Source organism: Dermacentor andersoni, chromosome 8 (assembly GCF_023375885.2).
Source record: "Dermacentor andersoni chromosome 8, qqDerAnde1_hic_scaffold, whole genome shotgun sequence".
NCBI lineage: Eukaryota > Metazoa > Arthropoda > Arachnida > Ixodida > Ixodidae > Dermacentor > Dermacentor andersoni.
In genome coordinates, this window is record NC_092821.1 from 44,477,591 (window position 1) to 44,497,353 (window position 19,763).

General features: G+C 45.9%; 1 protein-coding gene across 1 annotated transcript; it reads right to left on the reverse strand.

The window, feature by feature from the left end:
* Positions 1 to 4,166: 4,166 nt before the first annotated feature.
* LOC126526479 (uncharacterized) lies at positions 4,167 to 19,314 on the reverse strand. The gene is made up of 4 exons (XM_055068086.1): positions 19,210 to 19,314; positions 14,955 to 15,134; positions 14,105 to 14,467; positions 4,167 to 5,101 (listed from the first exon to the last, which is right to left on the reverse strand). The coding sequence occupies exons 1-4, from the start codon at positions 19,312 to 19,314 to the stop codon at positions 4,331 to 4,333; spliced, it is 1,419 nt and encodes a 472-aa protein (XP_054924061.1). The 3' UTR covers positions 4,167 to 4,330.
* Between the last annotated feature and the right edge of the window lie 449 nt (positions 19,315 to 19,763).

Here is a 19,763-nt window from a genome sequence, read left to right on the forward strand (position 1 = left end):
TCCACAGAGCATACACCTGTCTCGAGGAAAACGAGAATTTAGGTCAAGTAGAACTGAATACAGTTCATCAGTGAATGAAATGGCTGAACCCGGTGCACAAAAAGAAGCAATAAATACGTTATTGCGTGAAGGAAGCAGAATATAATGCACATAATTGCGTTATTACATTTTGTACTGAGAAGCACAAAAGACAAGCTAAACTAAACAAAAACTTTAAGGCCCCTCCTCCTCGACATTGCCGTGCAGTATTGAGGATGCATGCATCTTGGATACTATCGTAAATTTTGTCTGGGTACCTTGTGCCTGTATCATGATGTATGATGATGTATCATGATACGTTTTGAAAGACTTGTGTCAGCATCTGTATTTCCGATACTTGAAAGAATGTATCGTGCATCATGAGATACAAGATACTGGCTATCACAGCATCACCTGCGAAACTATAAACGTTGTTTCAACTTAGCTTCCCAAGCTGATAGTGCTACAACTAAGCCACCTGGATAAAACTAAAGGCCGCTAATTTCTTTTATATTTCCGCCAAAGGCCTCCAGCCAGGGCAGGCTATGAGGTCTTCGTGTCCCAATTGGTCGAGAAGAGTCCCGTAGTGGCGCTTGCGTGGTCTCGGTAACAACAAACACGCCAACGTATAAGCATACCTATTCCCTCTGTTTTTGTTTTTTTTTTGGTTGCTTTGGTGTCATGACACTTGTTCGCAGCCACCTGTTGTGCTGCGTACGCCAATGCGTGCGGGGTCTTTCGCACAAATTCCCATGCCGCTATAACGTCGTTATCGAAGATTCTCTTGCGTTTTGCTTTGTTGCGAAGTCTTACGAATGCTAGATCCTAGGATGGGTATTCGAGAAACATTGTAGTGGCGAATACTCAGTTTCTTTCATGAGCGTCCACACGAGTTGTTTTAAGCTTTTTTACAGAGGCACCAAATTTTCCGTTGTCTGACCTTAACACGTAAGTTCACAATACTTCATGCTAAACTTTCACAGCGATTATTGGTGCCGACCGTATCACATTTATACGTATTCAATGTGACTGTGTGACACAGGACCGCCTTTCTATGTTAGTTACCTAGATATTCTGTTTTTCTCTAGCTCACCCTTGAATTTCTTGCTCTTACAAATTAAAAAATTAAATTATGGGGTTTAACGTGCCAAAACCACTTTCTGATTATGAGGCACGCCGTAGTGGAGGACTCCGGAAATTTCGACCACCTGGGGATCTTTAACGTGCACCTAAATCTAAGTACACGGGTGTTTTCGCATTTCGCCCCCATCGAAATGCGGCCGCCATGGCCAGGATTCGATCCCGCGACCTCGTGCTCAGCAGCCCAACACCATAGCCACTGAGCAACCACGGCGGGTGCTCTTACAAATAACCAGGTAATAGGAGCTATGAGTAGCATTAGTGTGAATAGCAGCGGTATCCTGAGAGGCTTCGTGCCACTACACTACGCATGAAACGCTTTTGGGCTGCACCAGGTTTGTCGTACAAGAAAAATCGTAAAATGATTGCACGTTAATGAACATGCCGCAAACGAACGCTTTACGTCAGCAGATCAGTAGAATATTAAAGGACCTTGGAGCCTTATGTGCCCTCTATATAGTCGACACGTCAGAAAAGCAGTCTCTATATGCGTTGTTGCTGCTGTACGCTTGTCCGATGATCCGTTATTGCGTAAACGGTAATATGCTCGCGGATAAAGTAAACAACACAGCGGTATTTTCGCCACCCTGCAGAGGTTTCTTGTTTGTGTTGCTTTAATTTAATGGCGACCTGCTAGCTGGGCGTCAAGTAGGGCAGCTGCTCCTCTCAGTTACAAAAGTGCCAGGGGAAAATCGCTTACAGCACCGCATATAAGGAGTTTTCATATTATGGAGCTAAAGCAAACCCAGTAAATTGTTTCGGAATGAAAACATACTTTGAGCAAGAAAGACAAAACTTTTGAAGTACTAACAGACATTTCGTTCAATGAAACAAGGTTGGTGGGAGTCAAGCAATTTCCGAGCAAACATTTTTTGTCCATAAGTGTTTTCTGCTACATTATAAACATCTATAATAAGAAATTCGCGAACGTATCGAAGTAACTTAATATACAAATGAAAAGTATCGCATCGGATACAATAATAGTGATAGTATCTTGTATTTGTACACCAAATACTTGTTGCCCAATGATTGTATCTCAAGTGTTTGTATCACGTCACGATACCATACCAAAGTACCTTTGCGCAGCCCGGCTCCGCCACGCCCAACTCTTCGCGTCCACGAATTGAATGACAAACGTTATTGTTTAGTAGCTAATTATCTGCCACGCCAAACGTAGGGAAGAATTCCATGAAAGTGGCCACGTCAGAGTCGTCATCCAAAGTGGTTTGCACAGTTTCTTTTTGAAGACAACGTCTTCGGAAACTTCAGATCGATTTGGGGTTCGTGAGACCTCAGAATCTGTCAACTTTCGTTTTTTGAAACTAGACGTCTTCCTTACCTTGTGGTGCACGTAGGAAAATGACATATGCATCAAAATGAAGTTTGCAGAAAAATACGCTACAAGTTAGCGTAGAGGTAAGAAGAAATCATTTATCAAGTGCGATTAGCACAATAAGGTCGAAATAAAATCTCGATGCTCTGTTTCTAACCGCGCGCACCTAAAACCGGATGCGGAAGTTTGACTTGACTTAATAAAACATATGCGCGGACATGAGAGATTTATGAGTTTAAAATTTTGGTCTGGTGCCGAATGTAGTGCAGTAAAAAGAAGCGACCATATCATACACTAATGCGCCCGACGAGATTTTTGGAAGGTAAGTTCGCTTTGCCATCACAATCTTAATGGAATGGTAAGAATGGGCATTTCTCAAGGACTGACAGGGCACAGAGTAAAAGGAAAAAGAAAGAACTTCATAGTTTCAATGACACAGTAAAAGTTGGCGTTGCACATAAGCTGCTGCTTGTCAATCAGAAGCCTATCGAGCCTTATTTTAAACGAACTATTTGTTTCTTGAGCATACGCATACGATTTTTTGGGCTAGTATCACACGCGATGAAAAAACCAAGCTAATAGCGATAGACGGGCATCGCAATTTATACGCGTGTCTCAGTATACTCCCCTATCTTTAAAGCGCGTGAGTTTAACGATCCCAGGACAATTATTGCCAGACTTCAAGCGACACAATTGATCAGCGCTTTCAATATTACACTCAATAATTCTAACAGCAAGTTTTCTGAGTAAAAGGTAATTAGGTTTGGCTCATATTGTCCACATGACAAGCCGTTCGTTTCTGGAATACCACAAAAATTATGTTCGATCTGCAGAGGTGGATCTCAGCGTCATTGCACTCAGCCCCTAAAACTTTTGACGTGAGACGAGAGCACAACGATGGCACTGCTCTTGCTGCCACCGTGTCGGAGCCTGCTGATTGATAAGATCCAACTATTCTTTTCAACGTTTCTACACAAGAAAGAAGGCGGTTAACCAGGCTTTTTCCGCCAGTAGCAACAACTCAGGTTGTACAAGGCGGGCCAAAACATTCCATGATCACTGGAGGTTTACCCGTCACCGATACCAGTATCAATTGAACGTCACCCGATGTTACCAACAAAATGCAGATAACACGGGCACTAGAACAAGAGTACTGGAGCATTTAGATCACCTTCATGCGAAATGGTTCGAAAAGCTGTAGTATGCCATTGCCGTTGTTTCTGACAAATGAACAAACAAAAGATAAGGAAAAATTAGGTCCTCTGTCTGTTATGCGCGTGGGTTCCTGTCTGATATAAACGATTGTTCTACACTTTTTAAATAGTTGGACGACAACCTTGTTTATTGATCACATAGGTGAGTAACCTTGTACACACCGCTAGCCTTTCCATCACAGTCTTGAATCTCGAAGAACCACTCAGACGTGCATACATTGCTATCAAATTCGAGCTCATAATATTGCCGGCAATGTAAATTTAATACGGTGCACTATTGGCTTCCAGAATTATATTTATTAGACAGAGCCAAAGACGGCCTAATGACACAGCATTCTCCGAGGGCAGTATCGGCTCAACTTCTAAGTCTAGTGATTTCGCATTTACTTTCACAAGTAATGTTTGTTGATTGAATGAGAGGGGACCACTGAGGCTGTTTACAATGAAGGGAGAGAAACTGATCTGAAGCAACATTGGCGACTTTATTTTTGCACTCACGCAAACTGGCATTGATGCGTCTGCCCGAGTGTCTACGCATGGCGCCGAGCCAGCTGAGTCGAAGGCAGCCGGTGGCTAGTGACGTAGCCTGCGGCATCTCACACGACGCGCATGCCTGAAAACCTGTCTACAAAGGGTTGCTGAAAACCCACTCAAGGCGATTCAGCAGCCCACCAGCCAGGATCTCTCGGAAAAGCTGGCTACATTCGCCTTCCTTTCCCGTTAAGACGCCGAGTTTCACTTTCATAAGCTGTGAAGCGTTTTGAGAAAGGGCCCGCACGAACAACAGGGCGTCGGCGCAGGAGAATCCGCAGCCCATCAGGTTCAGCGTCTGTAGGTTCTCGTTCGCTTTCATGGCCTCGCTGATCGGGCGCACAGCGTGAATTCCGAGACACGAATCGCGGAGACACAAAGTTTCCAGCCCACAGCTGTTCTCAACCAGGTCTCCCAAGTGCTTCCAGGAGCAACTTGTGGCCGACATCCACGCCATGTCGAGGCTCAGAGTGAGTAGCCGCAGCGTCACATTTTGGGCCAGAGCAGAAGCTAGTGCGTCTAGACAGACGGCGACTGGGCAACAGCGTCCGAGCTCTAGCTCCATCAGCTGCTTGTTGTCCTTGAGCTTCTCGAACAGCGGGGTCAGATCGCACGTGATATCGAGGCTTAGAATTTGCAAGGAGCTGTCCAGCAGCCCCGAGACCAGTTCAGTGCGTGTCGTACTGTAGCGGATCCTCCCTCGCAGTTCGAACTCTCGCGGTCGGCGGTGCTCTTTGAACTCCTGCGCGAGTCTGGCCAGAACGGAGTCTTTTATGGTTACGTTCCGAAGGGCCAAACAGTGGAGTCCGGGATTGGTAACCACCAGCGAAGACAGACATGTCCCCTCAGCTTCCATTAGTGTTACCTGCAGTTCAAAGGCAATCGAAGTTGCGAAGAAACAAAAGATGTCATGAGGCGTCATACGTGACGAAAGTCGGGCTATTGTGACCCTACCCCGTTGATATTTTTTATTTATTAACTAGAATTTAAAAATATACATGTAGATTCGTGTACCCGCTTTTGGCACCAGGTCAGCGTTATACGTTGTATGCACGTTATGTTTTCTCGAGGAATGGCTTTTCCCAAAAAACTAGAAACCGGTTACACAACGTAGTTTTCACTAGCGCTTAGGAAAATGCGCTATGAAGGTTATGCAGCTTACGCATAAGCGACCAACAAGTATTCCGCTTTCTCTGGTATCACTTCTGCATTTCCAGACCTGCACTGGTCTTTCTTTTTGCCTTGGAATCTGCGCTGGGTAATATTTCGAAATATGAACGAAGAAGCCCAGCAGCACGTTCTTTTAACATTTCGGACCTCCTAAAAGGAAAACGATCAATAATCATGGCAAATGATGCCAGAAATATTACTATACATACACATATTCAGGTTTCGCTATGATTTATCACGTTTCGATAACTGAAAGCATGAGCTTGGGCGTTATATAACAGTGGTTCATCTTTTTCTATTCTCTTGTGGCTGAGCATCATCACATCATCATCATCAGCGTAGTTACGCCCACTGCAGGGCAAAGGCCTCTCCCATACTTATCCTGCTACCCCGGTCATGTACTAATTGTGGCCATGTTGTCCCACCTAACTTTCTGCCGTCCCCTACTACGCTTCCCTTCCCTTGGAATCCAGTCCGTAACCCTTAATGACCATCGGTTATCTTCCCTCCTCAGTACATGTCCGGCCCATGCCCATTTCTTTTTCTTGATTTCAACTAAGATGTCATTTACCCACGTTTGTTCCCTCACCCAATCTGCTCTTTTCTTATCCCTTAACGTTACACCTATCATTCTTCTTTCCATAACTCGCTGCGTCGTCCTCAATTTCAGCAGAACCCTTTTCGTAAGCCTCCAGGTTTCTGCCCCATACGTGAGTACTGGTAAGACACAGCTGTTATACACTTTCCTCCTGAGGGATAGCGGCAACCTGCTGTTCATGATTTGAAAATGCCTGCCAAACGCACCCCAGCCAATTCTTATTCTTCTGGTTATTTCAGTCTTATGATCCGGGTCCTTGGTCACTACCTGCCCTAAGTAGATGTATTCCCTTGCCACTTCCAGTGCCTCGCTACCTATCGTAAACTACTGTTCTCTTCCGAGACTGTTAAACATTACTTTAGTTTTCTGTAGAATAATTTTCAAACCCACCCTTCTGCTTTGCCTCTCCAGGTCAGTGAGCATGAATTGCAATTGTCTCCTGAGTTACTAAGCAAGGCAATATCATCAGCGAAACGCAAGTTGCTAAGGTATTCTCCATCAACTTTTATCCCCAATTCTTCCCACTCCAGATCTCTGAATACCTCCTGTAAACATGCTGTGAATAGCATTGGAGATATCGTATCTCCCTGTCTGACGCCTTTCTTTAATGGGATTTTGTTGCTTTCTTTGTGGAGGATTACGGTGGCTGTAGAACCGCTATAGATATCTTCCAGTATCTTTACATATGGCTCATCTACACCCTGATTCCGTAGTGCCTTCATGACTGCTGAGGTTTCGACTGAATCAAATGCTTTTTCGTAATCAATGAAGGCTATATATAAGGGTTGGTTCTATTCCGCACATTTCTCTATCACCTGATTGATAGTGTGAATATGGTCTATTGTTGAGTAGCCTTTACGGAATCCTGCCTGGTCCTTTGGTTGAAAAAAGTCTAAGGTATTCCTGATTCTATTTGCGATTACCTTAGTAAATACTTTGTAGGCAACGGACAGTAAGCTTATCGGTCTATAATTTTTCATGTCTTTGGCGTCCCCTTTCTTATGGATAAGGATTATGTTAGCGTTCTTCCAAGATTCCGGTACGTTTGAGGTCATGAGGCATTGTGTATATAGGGCGGCCAATCTGTCTAGGACAGTGTTCCCACCATCCTTCAACAAATCTGCTGTCACCTGATCCTCCCCAGCTGCCTTCCCCCTTTGCATAGCTCCCAAGGCGTTCTTTACCTCTTCCGGTGTTGCTTGTGGGACTTCAAGTTCCTCTAGCCTATTCTCTCTCACCTTATCGTCATGGGTGTTACTGGTACTGTATAAATCTCTATAAAACTCTTCAGCCACTTCAACTATCTCATCCATATTAGTAACGATATTGCCGGCTTTGTCTCTTAACGCACTCATCTGATTCTTGCCTATTCCTAGTTTCTTCTTCACTGCTTTTAGGTTTCCTCCGTTCCTGAGAGCTTGTTCAATTCTATCCATATTATAGGTCCTTATGTCCGCTGTCTTACGCTTGTTGATTAATTTCGAAAGTTCTGCCAGCTCTATTCTAGCTGTAGGGTTAGAGGCTTTCATACATTCGCGTTTTTTGATCAGATCTTTCGTCTCCTGCGATAGCTTACTGGTTTCCTGTTTAACGCGTTACCACCGACTTCTATTGCGCACTCCTTAATGATGCCCATAAGATTGTCGTTCATTGCTTCAACACTATGGTCCTCTTCCTGGGTTAAAGCCGAATACCTCTTCTGTAGCTTGATCCGGAATTCCTCTAGTTTCCCTCTTACCGCTAACTCATTGATTGGCTTCTTATGTACCAGTTTCTTCCGTTCCCTCGTCAAGTCAAGGCTAATTCGAGTTTTACCATCCTATGGTCACTGCAGCGCACCTTGCCGAGCACGTCTACATCTTGTATGATGCCAGGGTTTGCGCAGAGTATGAAGTCGATTTCATTTCTAGTCTCACCATTCGGGCTCCTCCACGTCCACTTTAGGCCAACCCGATTGCGGAAAAAGGTATTCATTATCCGCATATTATTCTGTTCTGCAAACTCTACTAATGAATCTCCTGTGCTATTCCTAGAGCCTATGCCATATTCCCCCACTGACTTGTCTCCGGCCTGCTTCTTGCCTACCCTGGCATTGAAATCGCCCATAAGTATACTGTATTTTGTTTTGACTTTACCCATCGCCGATTCCACGTCTTCATAGAAGCTTTCGACTTCCTGGTCATCATGACTAGATGTAGGAGCGTAGACCTGTACAACCTTCATTTTGTACCTCTTATTAGGTTCACAACAAGACATGCCACCCTCTCGTTAATGCTATAGAATTCCTGTATGTTACCAGCTATGTTCTTATTAATCATGAATCCGACTCCTAGTTCTCGTCTCTCTGCTAAGCCCCGGTAGCACAGGACGTGCCCGCTTTTTAGCACTGTATATGCTTCTTTTGGCCTCCTAACTTCACTGAGCCCTATTATACCCCATTTACTGCCCTCTTATTCCTCCAATAGGACTGCTAGACTCGCCTCACTAGATAACGTTCTAGCGTTAAACGTTGCCAGCTTCATATTCCAATGGCGGCCTTAATTCTGAAATATTGCTTCTGTAGAAAAGCATTGGAACGATATGGTGCGTCGTCCTCTCCAGCGCTTTCTAGTGGTTCGTCCTCTTCAGCGTTTTTGCTCGTGAATTCCGTTCGTGCTGAGAGTCCGTGCTCTGCGCACGGTTCCGAACGGTCCCAAACGCCGGTGACTAATAAACGCCCTGCACTTACAGAAACCACGGTCTGATTATGACGCACCTTGTATTGGAGGGCTCCGTATTAATTTTGACTACATATAGGATTCGTATGATGCGCGCCTAAATCTAAGTGCACGAAGGATTTTGCAATTCGCCTTCGTTTAAATGTGGCCACCACCGCCGACTTGTTCAATCATAACAGATAGGCTGTTTGGCTTATTGTACGAAGTTTTTGGAATATTTTATTTCTGCAAGTCTCGCCAATTTTTACGTGGTTGTGGCAGGGTTAGATGGAATGCACCTGTCGTATCGGCCGCTGTGTAGCGCTCCTTGCACGTATATACCGCAGTGAGTCGCTAGGGATGGTGGCAACTCTGTGTGCCTCGGATAAGAAAGCCACTTCGATGGTGGCAGGCGAGAGCATGAGCTCGCTTTGCGGAAGCCACACCTCTCCGCCGACTACAAGTTGCAAGTCAAGCAGAGAGAAAAGAAATGAATGCCCACAATAATTCCACATAATAATCAATTTCATGCTCCAACGCAACCATGTTTACATGCATGCTTAGGTTTTTTGTTGACGTGCGTCGGCGTTGTAGCAGTAATAAAGATGTGGCTAATTTGTATGTGCTTTCTTACACATCACGCCTTGCTGTTTTATGCTTTATTTATACAGTGACCAGCGGCTTTCTTTCCCAAACAAAGCTTTAAAAAAGAAACACCCGCCGTGGTTGCTTAGTGTATGGTGTTGGCTTGCAAAGCACGTGGTCGCGGGATCAAATCCTGGTTACGGCGGCCGCATTTCAATGGAGCTGTAAACACCAGTATAGTTAGATTTAGGTGTACGTTAAGGAACCCAAGGTGGTTCAGATTATTCCGGAGTCCTCTACTACGGTGTGCCTCATAATCAGACCGTGAATTTTGCATGTAAAACTGCACAATTTAATTTAAAGCTTAAAAAAACGAGTTAGCGCTTGCCGCTGCTTTGCTTCTGTAGTAATTTCGAAGCAAGGTCGCATTTCTTAGACTTGATCGTTCTGTATAACGCTGGGCATTGTTATTTTTTTGGTTTGTCAAAAACACAATGCGAATTTGCTTTGTCCAAGCATATAGCCTTATGAGGCCGTCGATAACATGGCAGAAATGATTTTACCTGGTCGCACTCTTAGTCTTCTGCATTGCCTCAGCAATCTTTTTTTCTTTTTTCTGCACTATAGGGGTGTGATACTACGGTGGGTGCAGATCAAGGAAAATGTTCACTCTTACAATTCTTTCTGGCCAGCCACGACCGCTCTAGAACAGACTGCTCTGCTGGATCGAAGGCAGTGAGCTAGCAAGCACGCCCATTTAGTACTTCTGAAGGTTGTGAAAAGTCACGCCTGCGGCTTCTTCAGTTTTGTTTGACTTATTCGGTTGCTCAGATTGGCAACAGCTGCAAACCGGGCCTTTTTTTCCTGCATGGATTATAAAAAATCGGCCACCGTGGACGGAAGGCGAAGCCGTGGCCTCGTACTTAAGAGCATAATCATACAATGGCCCTAAGTCTCCAGCAGCTGCAGAGCAAGTGACCAAGGCGGCGATCAGACATGTACGGGCACCAGAGGGCGCTAAGACCCGGACCTACCGCCACTGGAAACTGAACCTTGCAACGTTAAACACACGAACCGACTCGAGTGAAGCTAGCTTAGCAGGACTACTTGAAGAACTATCAGGCATTGTGTGGGATACCATTGCCCTTAGTGAGGTTAGAAGAACCAATGAGGCTTATAAATTCGGTAATAATGGCCACGTCCTATAATATGGAGGATTCCCAAATAAGAAGCAATACGGCATAGGATTCCTAATCCATAAAGACATAGCGGGCAACACTGATGCATTCTACAGTGTCAATGACAGGTAGCAGTAGTTGTGACAAAACTAAATAGGAGGCATAGAATAACGGTAGCACAAGCCTAGGCTCCAACCTCTAGTCACGATGATTACGAAATAAAATGGTTTTAAAAAGGTGTTGAATTAGCGATTAGAAAAGTGCGAACTCAATATACCGTACTTCTGCGCAACTTCACTGAAGAAGTGGGGATAAACCAGGCTGGTGAACACGCAAGTGGCCACTATGGCATTGATATAGGAACACTAGAGAAGAAATATTGGTAGAAGTCGCGTAAATTAATAAGCAACGAATAACGAACACCTTGTTTAGGAAGCATAGCATCAAAATGTAGAACTGGAAAAGCACTACTGGTGAAACAAGAAATTAAATAGATTTCATACGTTCTGCCGATCCCAGCATAGTGTAGGATGCAGAAGTGTTAGGGGGGGTAAAGTGCAAAGATCATAGGTTAGTGAGGTCTAGTATTCCACTCAATATGAAAGGAGAGATTATATTTTTCAAGGAGAAACAGGCTAAGCAAGACGCAGTATGGGTAAAAGCAGATCAATTTAGGCTGCTCCTTACAAACAAATATTCAGCCTTAGAACAGAGGAACAAAAATTACAGAGAGGTAATGACCGAAAGCGTAACTAGACTGCCTTCAGAAGCAGCAGTTGAAGTAGGAGGTAAGGCACCAAGGCCGCCAACAAGTAAGTTCTCGAAAGTAACGAAAGACCTCATAAAGAAACGAAAAAGAATGAAAGTGTCCCACTCCCACGCAGCCTGAAAGCTGTGAGAAGGAAGCTTGGCATCGGGCAAACCAAGGTGTAGGCTTCGAATGGTAAACAGGGTCATGCCATCAGCAGTTTCGAAGGTATGGTAAAAGTAGCAGAAGAATTTTATACTGACGTGTACAGTACCCAAAGCAGCCACGATATCTCCATTCGAAGTAGTAATGAATGGGTTACAGCGGCTCCTTCTAAAACTACCGATGAAGTTAGAAGGGCCTTGCAAGACTTGAAACGGGGAAAAGCTGCAGAAGATGGACTACCAGCCTATTTAACCAAGGATGAAGGATACGTAACGCATGAAAAACTCGCGACCCTTTGTACGAACTGTGTATCGACTTCAAGGGTCCCAGAGAAGTGGAGGAATACGAACATCATAGTAATACACAAAAAGGGATACCTTAGAGAATTGCAAAAGGACAGGCCCATTAGCTTGCTTCCCGTATTGTATAAGATATTCACCAAGATAATCTGCAAAAGAATAAGGGCAACTTTGGACTTCAGTCAACCAAGAGAACAGGCTGGCTTCGGAAAGGGATCATCTACAACGGATCACATCCCCGTCATTCACCGGGTAATCGAGAAATCCACAGAGTACGATCAACCTCTCTGTATGGCTTTCATAGATGAGGAAATGACATTTCATTCAGTAGAGAGGCCAGTAGTCATAGAGGCATTACGCAATCTAGGAGTCGAGGACGCTTACTTAAATACTTTGGAAAGTATATACAATGATTCCACGGCTACCTTGCTTCTCCAGAATAAAAGTACGAAGATACTTACAAAGAAAAGGGTCAGACAAGGAGACACAATCTCTCCAATGCTGTTCATTACATGCACGGAAGAACTATTCAAGCTATTAAACTGGAAGCTTTACGGGTAAGAATCAACGGCGAATATCTCAGCAACCTTCTATTTGCAGATTACATTGTTCTGATCAGCAACACGGGGGAGGAGCTACAACATATTATTTAGGACCTTAACAGGAAGAATATAAGAGCGGGGTTGAAGATTAATATGCAGAAGACAAAGGTAATGGTCAGTAGCCGGGCGTGGAAACAAGACTTCAGGATCACCCGTCAGCCTCTAGAGTATGTGAAGGGGTACGTTTACGTAGGCCAATACTGACAGGGGACCGTGCTCAGAAAAAGCAAATTTACAGAAGAATATAAATGGGTTGGAGTGCACATGGCAGAGATTGTCAGATCATGACTGCAAGGTTACCGTTATCAACGAAAAGAAAGGTGTGCAATTAACGCATTCTACCGGTGCCAGCATATGGAGCAGAAACTTGGAGATTGACACAGAAGTTCGAAAACAAGTTAGGGAGGAAGAATGGAACGAAGAATGTTAGCCGTAACGTTCAGAGAAAGGAAGAAGGAAGTGTCGATGAGTGAGCTAATGGGGATAGCCGATATTCTTATTGGCATTAAGAGAAAGAAATGGAGTTCGGAAGGCCACGTAATGCGTAGGTTAGATAATTGATGGGCCATTAGATTCCAGTATGGGTGCCAAGAAAAGGGAAGCATAGTCAAGGTCGGCAGAAGACTAGGTGGGGCGATAAAATTAGGAAATTTCGAGGCGCAAGTTGGAATCGATTGGCGCAGAACAAGGGGTAATTGGAGATCCCAGGCAGAGGCTTTCGTCCTGTAGTGGACATAAAATAGGTTTATGGTGATGATGATGATAACCGGCATAGAGATAAAGCAACCACGGCCCTGATGGATCCGCTCACAGGCTCTTTTCGGTCCCACAGCTACTATACCTTTGCATTACACTCCATATCTATTCTACAAAGTTCTATCTGGGAAGTTGGCCTTGGCAGTACCTGGCGGCTACTCAGCGAAGAATTGCCGGTCTCGTAAAAACTTCCCTTCATTTTTATGTCATCCAAGAGTGGAGCGAAAACGTAAACGTGCGTTTTCTGGATGCGTTTCCCGAGCCCTAAGGAGCATGCTGCGATGGTTGACGATGCTCTCACGATGTACATGCCCATCTTTCTCAGCAATTTAAGTAGTACTTTCATGCTCCTGAAAGCGTTTCGTTTCATTTGTTATTTTCACTAGTTTGTTCAATAAGGAATTGTTTAGAGTGTTTGGAGTGTATTCAATAAGGATGTGTGATTTCAGGAGCGTTATATAATCTTCAGTAGTTTTACGGTCGATTTACACCAGAAGCGCCGTTATATACTGGTTTCTCTCCGCCGTTAAAATTAGAAACCGAAAAATACCGGTTCAAATGGGCAGAAATAAACACCGATTAATAATCCCCGAATTCGAAGAAAAACAACTACCGGAAACATCGAACACCATTTATCAGGGACGCGATAATGAGGGGTATCTCCGAATAAATTCTGACAGCCTGAGTGTATTCAACGTGCACCCGAAGAACGGTACACGAACGTGTTAGCATTCCACCCCCTTCGGAATGCGGCCTCCGTGGTCGGGAATATAACCCGCGATCAGCAGCGCGCCGCCACAGCGACTTAGCTACCACGGGCAGTCATGAATGAAGAGGAGGCAAATAAAAGAAACAAAAATTTGACTAAAAACTTAAAGTGAGTTTCGAATTCTGTGAGTTTGGAATCAAACCATGCAGCGACCTCCTGCTCGGCACCAGTCCGCCGTAGTAACTGACCCACCACGGCGGGTGCCTTGTGAGCGCTGTCACACCATTGTGCCGCGTAATGACGACTAATTATAGGCACATTCCTCATGCTGCCTGGAAAAAGCGTGCCTTTATAAAACTCACCCTGTCGAGGCTGACGTGCGTAAGCAGCTCCGTTTGGTCGAGAAGCCGAACCAGAGGGCACACTTCGAAAGGGAGCTCGATTCCCTCGACGCCGGTCAGGTGGGCCGTGACCACCCGCTTGGAGAACGTGATGTGTTGCAGGAACTGCACCGGGTGAAACCGCTCCAGCACTGACACGTTCAGGCTGACGCCCGAGAAACAGCGGTGCTCGCGCAGAAACCACAATGTAGCCAAGAAGAGCACCGCAGCTTTGGGGTCGTACGGAGCCATGGGATCGTCGCGGATCATGTTGAAGTCTAGGCTGCCTTCGCGCAGTTCGTCAAAGTCAATGCCGAAGGGGTTCAGGAGCTCGTTCAACTTTTCCTGCATCGCGCGCAATGACAATAACATTTGTACGAGCTGCTTCCAGAAACGAAATGAACTGGGTCGCTCCACGGCTAGAACACGTACAAGGTGTGTCGGCATATGTAAACTCTCGTATATGCAGAGTTCTCATTGTCTTGCTTCCCTTGTTCCTTAGCTACTCCGGGAGCTGTTTTGTGCCCTATCAGTTTGGCCTATTTATGTGCCTGAATTTACATGGGTTATTTGTATAGATAATATCAACTAAATATTATTTATAAGCTTATATGTGTGTAATATTCTTTATGTCGCTGACCTGCGGAGACAACGAGCCGAGTAACGTGATCTGGTGTCTTACCGGTAGGAAACACTGCGACAAATGTCTATGTGCTGACCTTAACATAAACTGCAAGCAGTAAGCCAGTGGGTTGTGGCTAGTGTGTGCTGTGTACGATGCGCACGCTTCATTTTTTTGCGTGGACGTTGTTGAAGTGACGGAAAGAGTTACCGTATGAGTCAACATCCAGCAGCGGGCACCTCCTTCATTTTGCTGCGTACATGGGTCGAGCAGTAAAGGCATCTTCATTACATCCCGGGCGACAAAGGCGGCCCTCTCGAGCAACTCGAGGTCGCCCTCGCACTGCTCTTCGGCAAACTTCAGGAACCTCAATACCTCCCTGTCCATGACCTGGAAAGTGTCAGAGATGTCGGAGCAACATGATGGCTAGAGCCTGAAACAACAGCAACGTTTAGATCCTAATCCAAGAATTATGCAGCACGAAATTATTAGTCGGTCGACGTTTCCTGTGAGATTATCCAGTTATGTGATGCGTTCTTTGTCTCACTGAGTCCCAGCGTCACACAGAGAAAAAGAGTTTGGCAAAATTGTCAAAGATTACCGTACAAGTTTGCGAATAACTGATACGCCTCATGTATTCGGCGTGTGCTGCGACAGCGCTCTTCTCTCGCGCTTCCCTCTGGACACGCTGCGCCATTTGGAGGCGCCGCCGTGAAGCACGCGCATACCCTATGGCACATGCTCATTGAGCCAAGTTGCTGTCAAAGAGGTTCATTGAAGAGGAGCACATACCCATGCGAACGGAAAAGACCTTAGACTTCACAACCTTCGGGATCATGTATTTGAGGGCATAGCTGGGAAGCCGGAAAGGCGACTGGTCTGACAATGCCACGAATGCTATTCGCATTTACATAAAACCCATGAGTTTGGTACCCAAACACAGATCTACGTGTGTTAAGGATCTATCACCGCAAGAAGGGCTTTTATCAGTTGGAATCAATTAGCTGATTGAGCTTCACGCCTCAAGGAAACAGCCCTTGAGTCATGTGCTGACGGCGCAAACCTATTTTTTTTAACGTGTCCCTAAATATAACTGAAAGAGTAATATTGCATTTCATCCCCATCGAAATGCTACCATCGAGACGGGGTATCGAACTCGCGACATCGTGCAGTACGCAATATCTAGTCTCTGAGCCCCGCTACGGTGTGGCAAGGACAGTCAAGATACTATTGAGATATGTCAAGCACGGAGTGTCTTTAAATAAAGGACAGTGTGTTTTACGGAAATTAAGCGAGAGTAACAGGAGCAGACACTTAACTTAAATCCGCGCTCTTCCAAGTAGCCACAAGTGCACAAGCGTGTCTCTGCAATATCATGAGATATAAATATTATGCCCATGTAATTTTAGTGATGGAAGCTGCGCTTGGTCTTTTGAAGCAGCTTTAGTAGCTGGAAAATTGCAGTTTGGAGCATTGATATACGCTTCCGGAAAAGAACATTTTGCTCTTTGAAGCAAGAAAAAAAATGCTTTGGAGCCCTAACTTACTATTCTGGTGCAAAGTGGAAGCTCCGCAAAAGTTAGTACTTTCTGAAACATTCCATGCAATATGACCTATACAAAGAAGCAAGTATTTTTTCTTAATGTGCTGTTCCATGTTATTGTTGTTATATGAGAAGATGAACATAGGTGCATACTGAATCCTAATACACAGTTAATTCAGCGTCTTAATAAAGAATTTAACAATGTAAAGGTGATTAATAGCCACCAGCAGTTGTGCCGACTTGTCAGCGCAAGGCACGGTCTCTTTGCACGAGCGGCGTTCTTCGAGAACGGCGCTAATGAGCATGACCCACTAGAAAGCACTGGAGATAATGACCCCCTATAGTGTTCCCCTTCTTCGCTACAATTACCCTCGGGTGCGAAAACGGAGCCGTCTGGCATGCCAATACCTGCTCACCATGCGTGCTCACTATGCTCACTACTACGGCTTCAGGCGTTCGATGTCGACAATGTCTCGTTCACTACGGCGCATGTCCGAACACAGTTCAATGGGTTCTATCACGTAGTTAATGGGGGATGCGCACTCAACGATACAGTATGCCCTTCACACTTGGTCAGTACGTTTGAAGAGAGCCCAGGTGCATCGGATGGAAAGCCACACAAGCGCTCCAGCAAGGAAGGTGGGTGCAGAGGTGGTGTCACCGCGAGAGCTCTTCTGGCGGTCTTGGTCATTGGAGGAAAAGGCCCGTGTGGGATCGCGGCACTCTTCAGCATGTCTTGCCGTGGAAGAAAAGGGTGCACAGTCATATCCACGAGCCGGTATGGTAGAACTCTGTCGATGGTGTGCGACAGGTGCCTGCCTTAATATAAGAAAAAGGGTGAAAAGCCGATGGTGCTCTGAGTAGCGGTGTTCTACGCATATGTTACAAAGGGCAGAATGACATCGCATTTCTGTGGTCGGACGCGACGTACATTGGAAGCATGTTGCCGAGCGTAAGGTTCAAACATTCTGTAAGGCCAATGGTTTGACGACCGTACGTCGTAGTTGTGCGATTAACAACGTGGCACTCTTTAAGAATGGCTACATCTACTTCGAATAGGAAGACACGTCCGCGATCACTGAGCAGTTCCTCAGGTGGTTCATGACGCAGGATGAATCGACACAGCAGGAAGAAGGCAACGTCTCACGCTGTAGCTGCTGGGTGGGTGGGAGTTTCAGTGTATCGCATGAGGTGGTCAACCGCCACAATGACCCAGCAATTTCCAGCCGATGTCAGGGGAAGGGGCCCATACAAATCCATGTTGATGCGACCAAACGTCCGGGTAGGACAAGGTAAAGGTTGCAGACCGGCTGGCGAGAGGAGGAGTGGAGATTTCCGGCGCTGACAATCGGGAACGAGCAACCGAACTTCTGAACGTAGCTGTACATCAGCGGGAAGAAGTACCGCTTTAGAAGGCTTTGATCAGCTTTGAAAGCGCCCGAGTGCGAACACTGTGAATCGGCGTGGAAAGGTGCGCATATGTCGGAACGGAGACTGCGATGTACTACTAGTAACCACTGGTGCCTGTCGCGGTTATAACTGCGTCGGTGAAGCAGGTTGTCGCGAATGGCTAAATGGTGACCTTGACGACACAGCGTGTAAGTGGATGGTGTGTCGAGGCCTCACACAGCGTGTGAGGCCTCGACCCACTCAGACGACCACGAAGTAAGGGCCCGCTGCTTCTATGTCGCTTTGTCAGGGCCGATATGATGGCGCCGAAATTGCGAATGAAGTGTCTGAAGTACGAACCCCGGCTGATGAAACTGCGCAATTATTTGACGGACATTGGATTAGGTGATTCGGCGATGGACCAAGTTAGGCTGGATCGGGAAGAATACCATCCTTGGTTGCGATGCAACCTAGAACTGTCAGCTGCCGAGCACTAAATCGGCACTTCTTGAGGTTTAGTTGTAGCCCTGGGTTTGTTAAACACTAAAACAGACCGGAGCCGTTGAAGGTGCGTGGTGAAATCAGGAGCAAAAATAATGTCATCAAGACAGCGCAAGAACATGTTGCACTTCACGCCGAGCACAACTACGTCCATCATACGCTCAAAGGTTGCGGGCGCATTACGAAGTCAATAGGCATTACCTTAAGTTCGTATAAGCCGTCGGGTTTAACAAAAGCTGTGTTGGCCCATCGACGATGTCTGCCATGGGTGCTTGCCAATACTCTCAGCGCAAATCTAGAGATGAAAAGAATTCTGCGCATTGTAGACTGTATATCGCGTCCTCTATGCGCGGGAGAGTGTAGACGCCCTTGCAAGTGATGTTGTTGAAGCGGCAGCAGTCTACACAAAGCCGCACAGAACCATCTTTCTTCGTAACTAGGATGCCAGGGGATGGATGCCCATAGACTCATGGAAGGTCGTATCAGCCCGCGGCGAAGCATGTCGATGACTTGTTCACTCATTACATGACATTCTGCAGGTGTCACGGTATCTACGTTGGCGCAATGGCGGTTGCGGGCCATTATCGATGCAATTTGTAGCAGTTGGCGTCCGGCTAAGGGAATGTTACCCTACGTCGAAACAAGAACGAAATTCTTCTAGAGGGCACAAAACTGAGATCGCTGTACCGGTGTAACGGCATCGACAATAGAAGAATCAAACACATCAGTGGGCGATAGGTCACATGTAGAAACAGGACTGAACGCACTGGAACTAGCACATTAATTGTCACTGGGCACGTCCATAACTTGCACGTCTTCTATCGCTTTTACATTGCCAAGACATTCCTCTCGTAGCAGCAACACGGGGTGTAGAAACGGGTCGCAAACGCAAATATTGTAGCACTGTGGGATGTCCACTGTCGCAAAAGGCAGCAGCAGACCTTTCCTAGGGAGAAATCGGTCAGATGGAGACATCACTGCAACAGCGTCTGCGATTTCGTTGCAGGACGTGAGAACGTAGCTTTGACGTACAGTGATGATGTTTATGACGGACTGAGGATTCTTGGCAAGTACCATGTTGCAAGCATCGTTTTCTATCCCTTCGAAGACACTTCTGATTTTGGCAGTCTCGGACATCGTCGCATTGACTTTCTTACACAAGTTGAGTACATCTTCAATCTAGCTGGTAAATGATTCACTCGGATACTGTGCATGTTCTCGTAAACACTATTCTGCTTCCAGCATGCGCACGGCAATGCGACCAAACACAGCCACTTAAGAGGCCTTGAACCAGGACTACGTCGGAAAGTCGGTCTCATGCTGTTTGTTGTACCAGAGACTGGCGACACCAGCGAGATAGAGCACGTTGCTCTGTTTTGCCGGATCGTCTCGTTTGTTGTGGGCGCTTTCCCTTTCATAGGTCGTCAGCCAGTCCTCGGTGTCAATGTAGTCCGCGCCACTGAAAATGGCAGGGCCCCTGTGGCGAGGCACACCAGAGCACATGACCGTCTGGGGAAGTGCTTGCTGGGATGGAGTAGGAGGCGTTTGCTGGGATGCCTCTTCAAACATGGTTGAGCTTAGAGTAC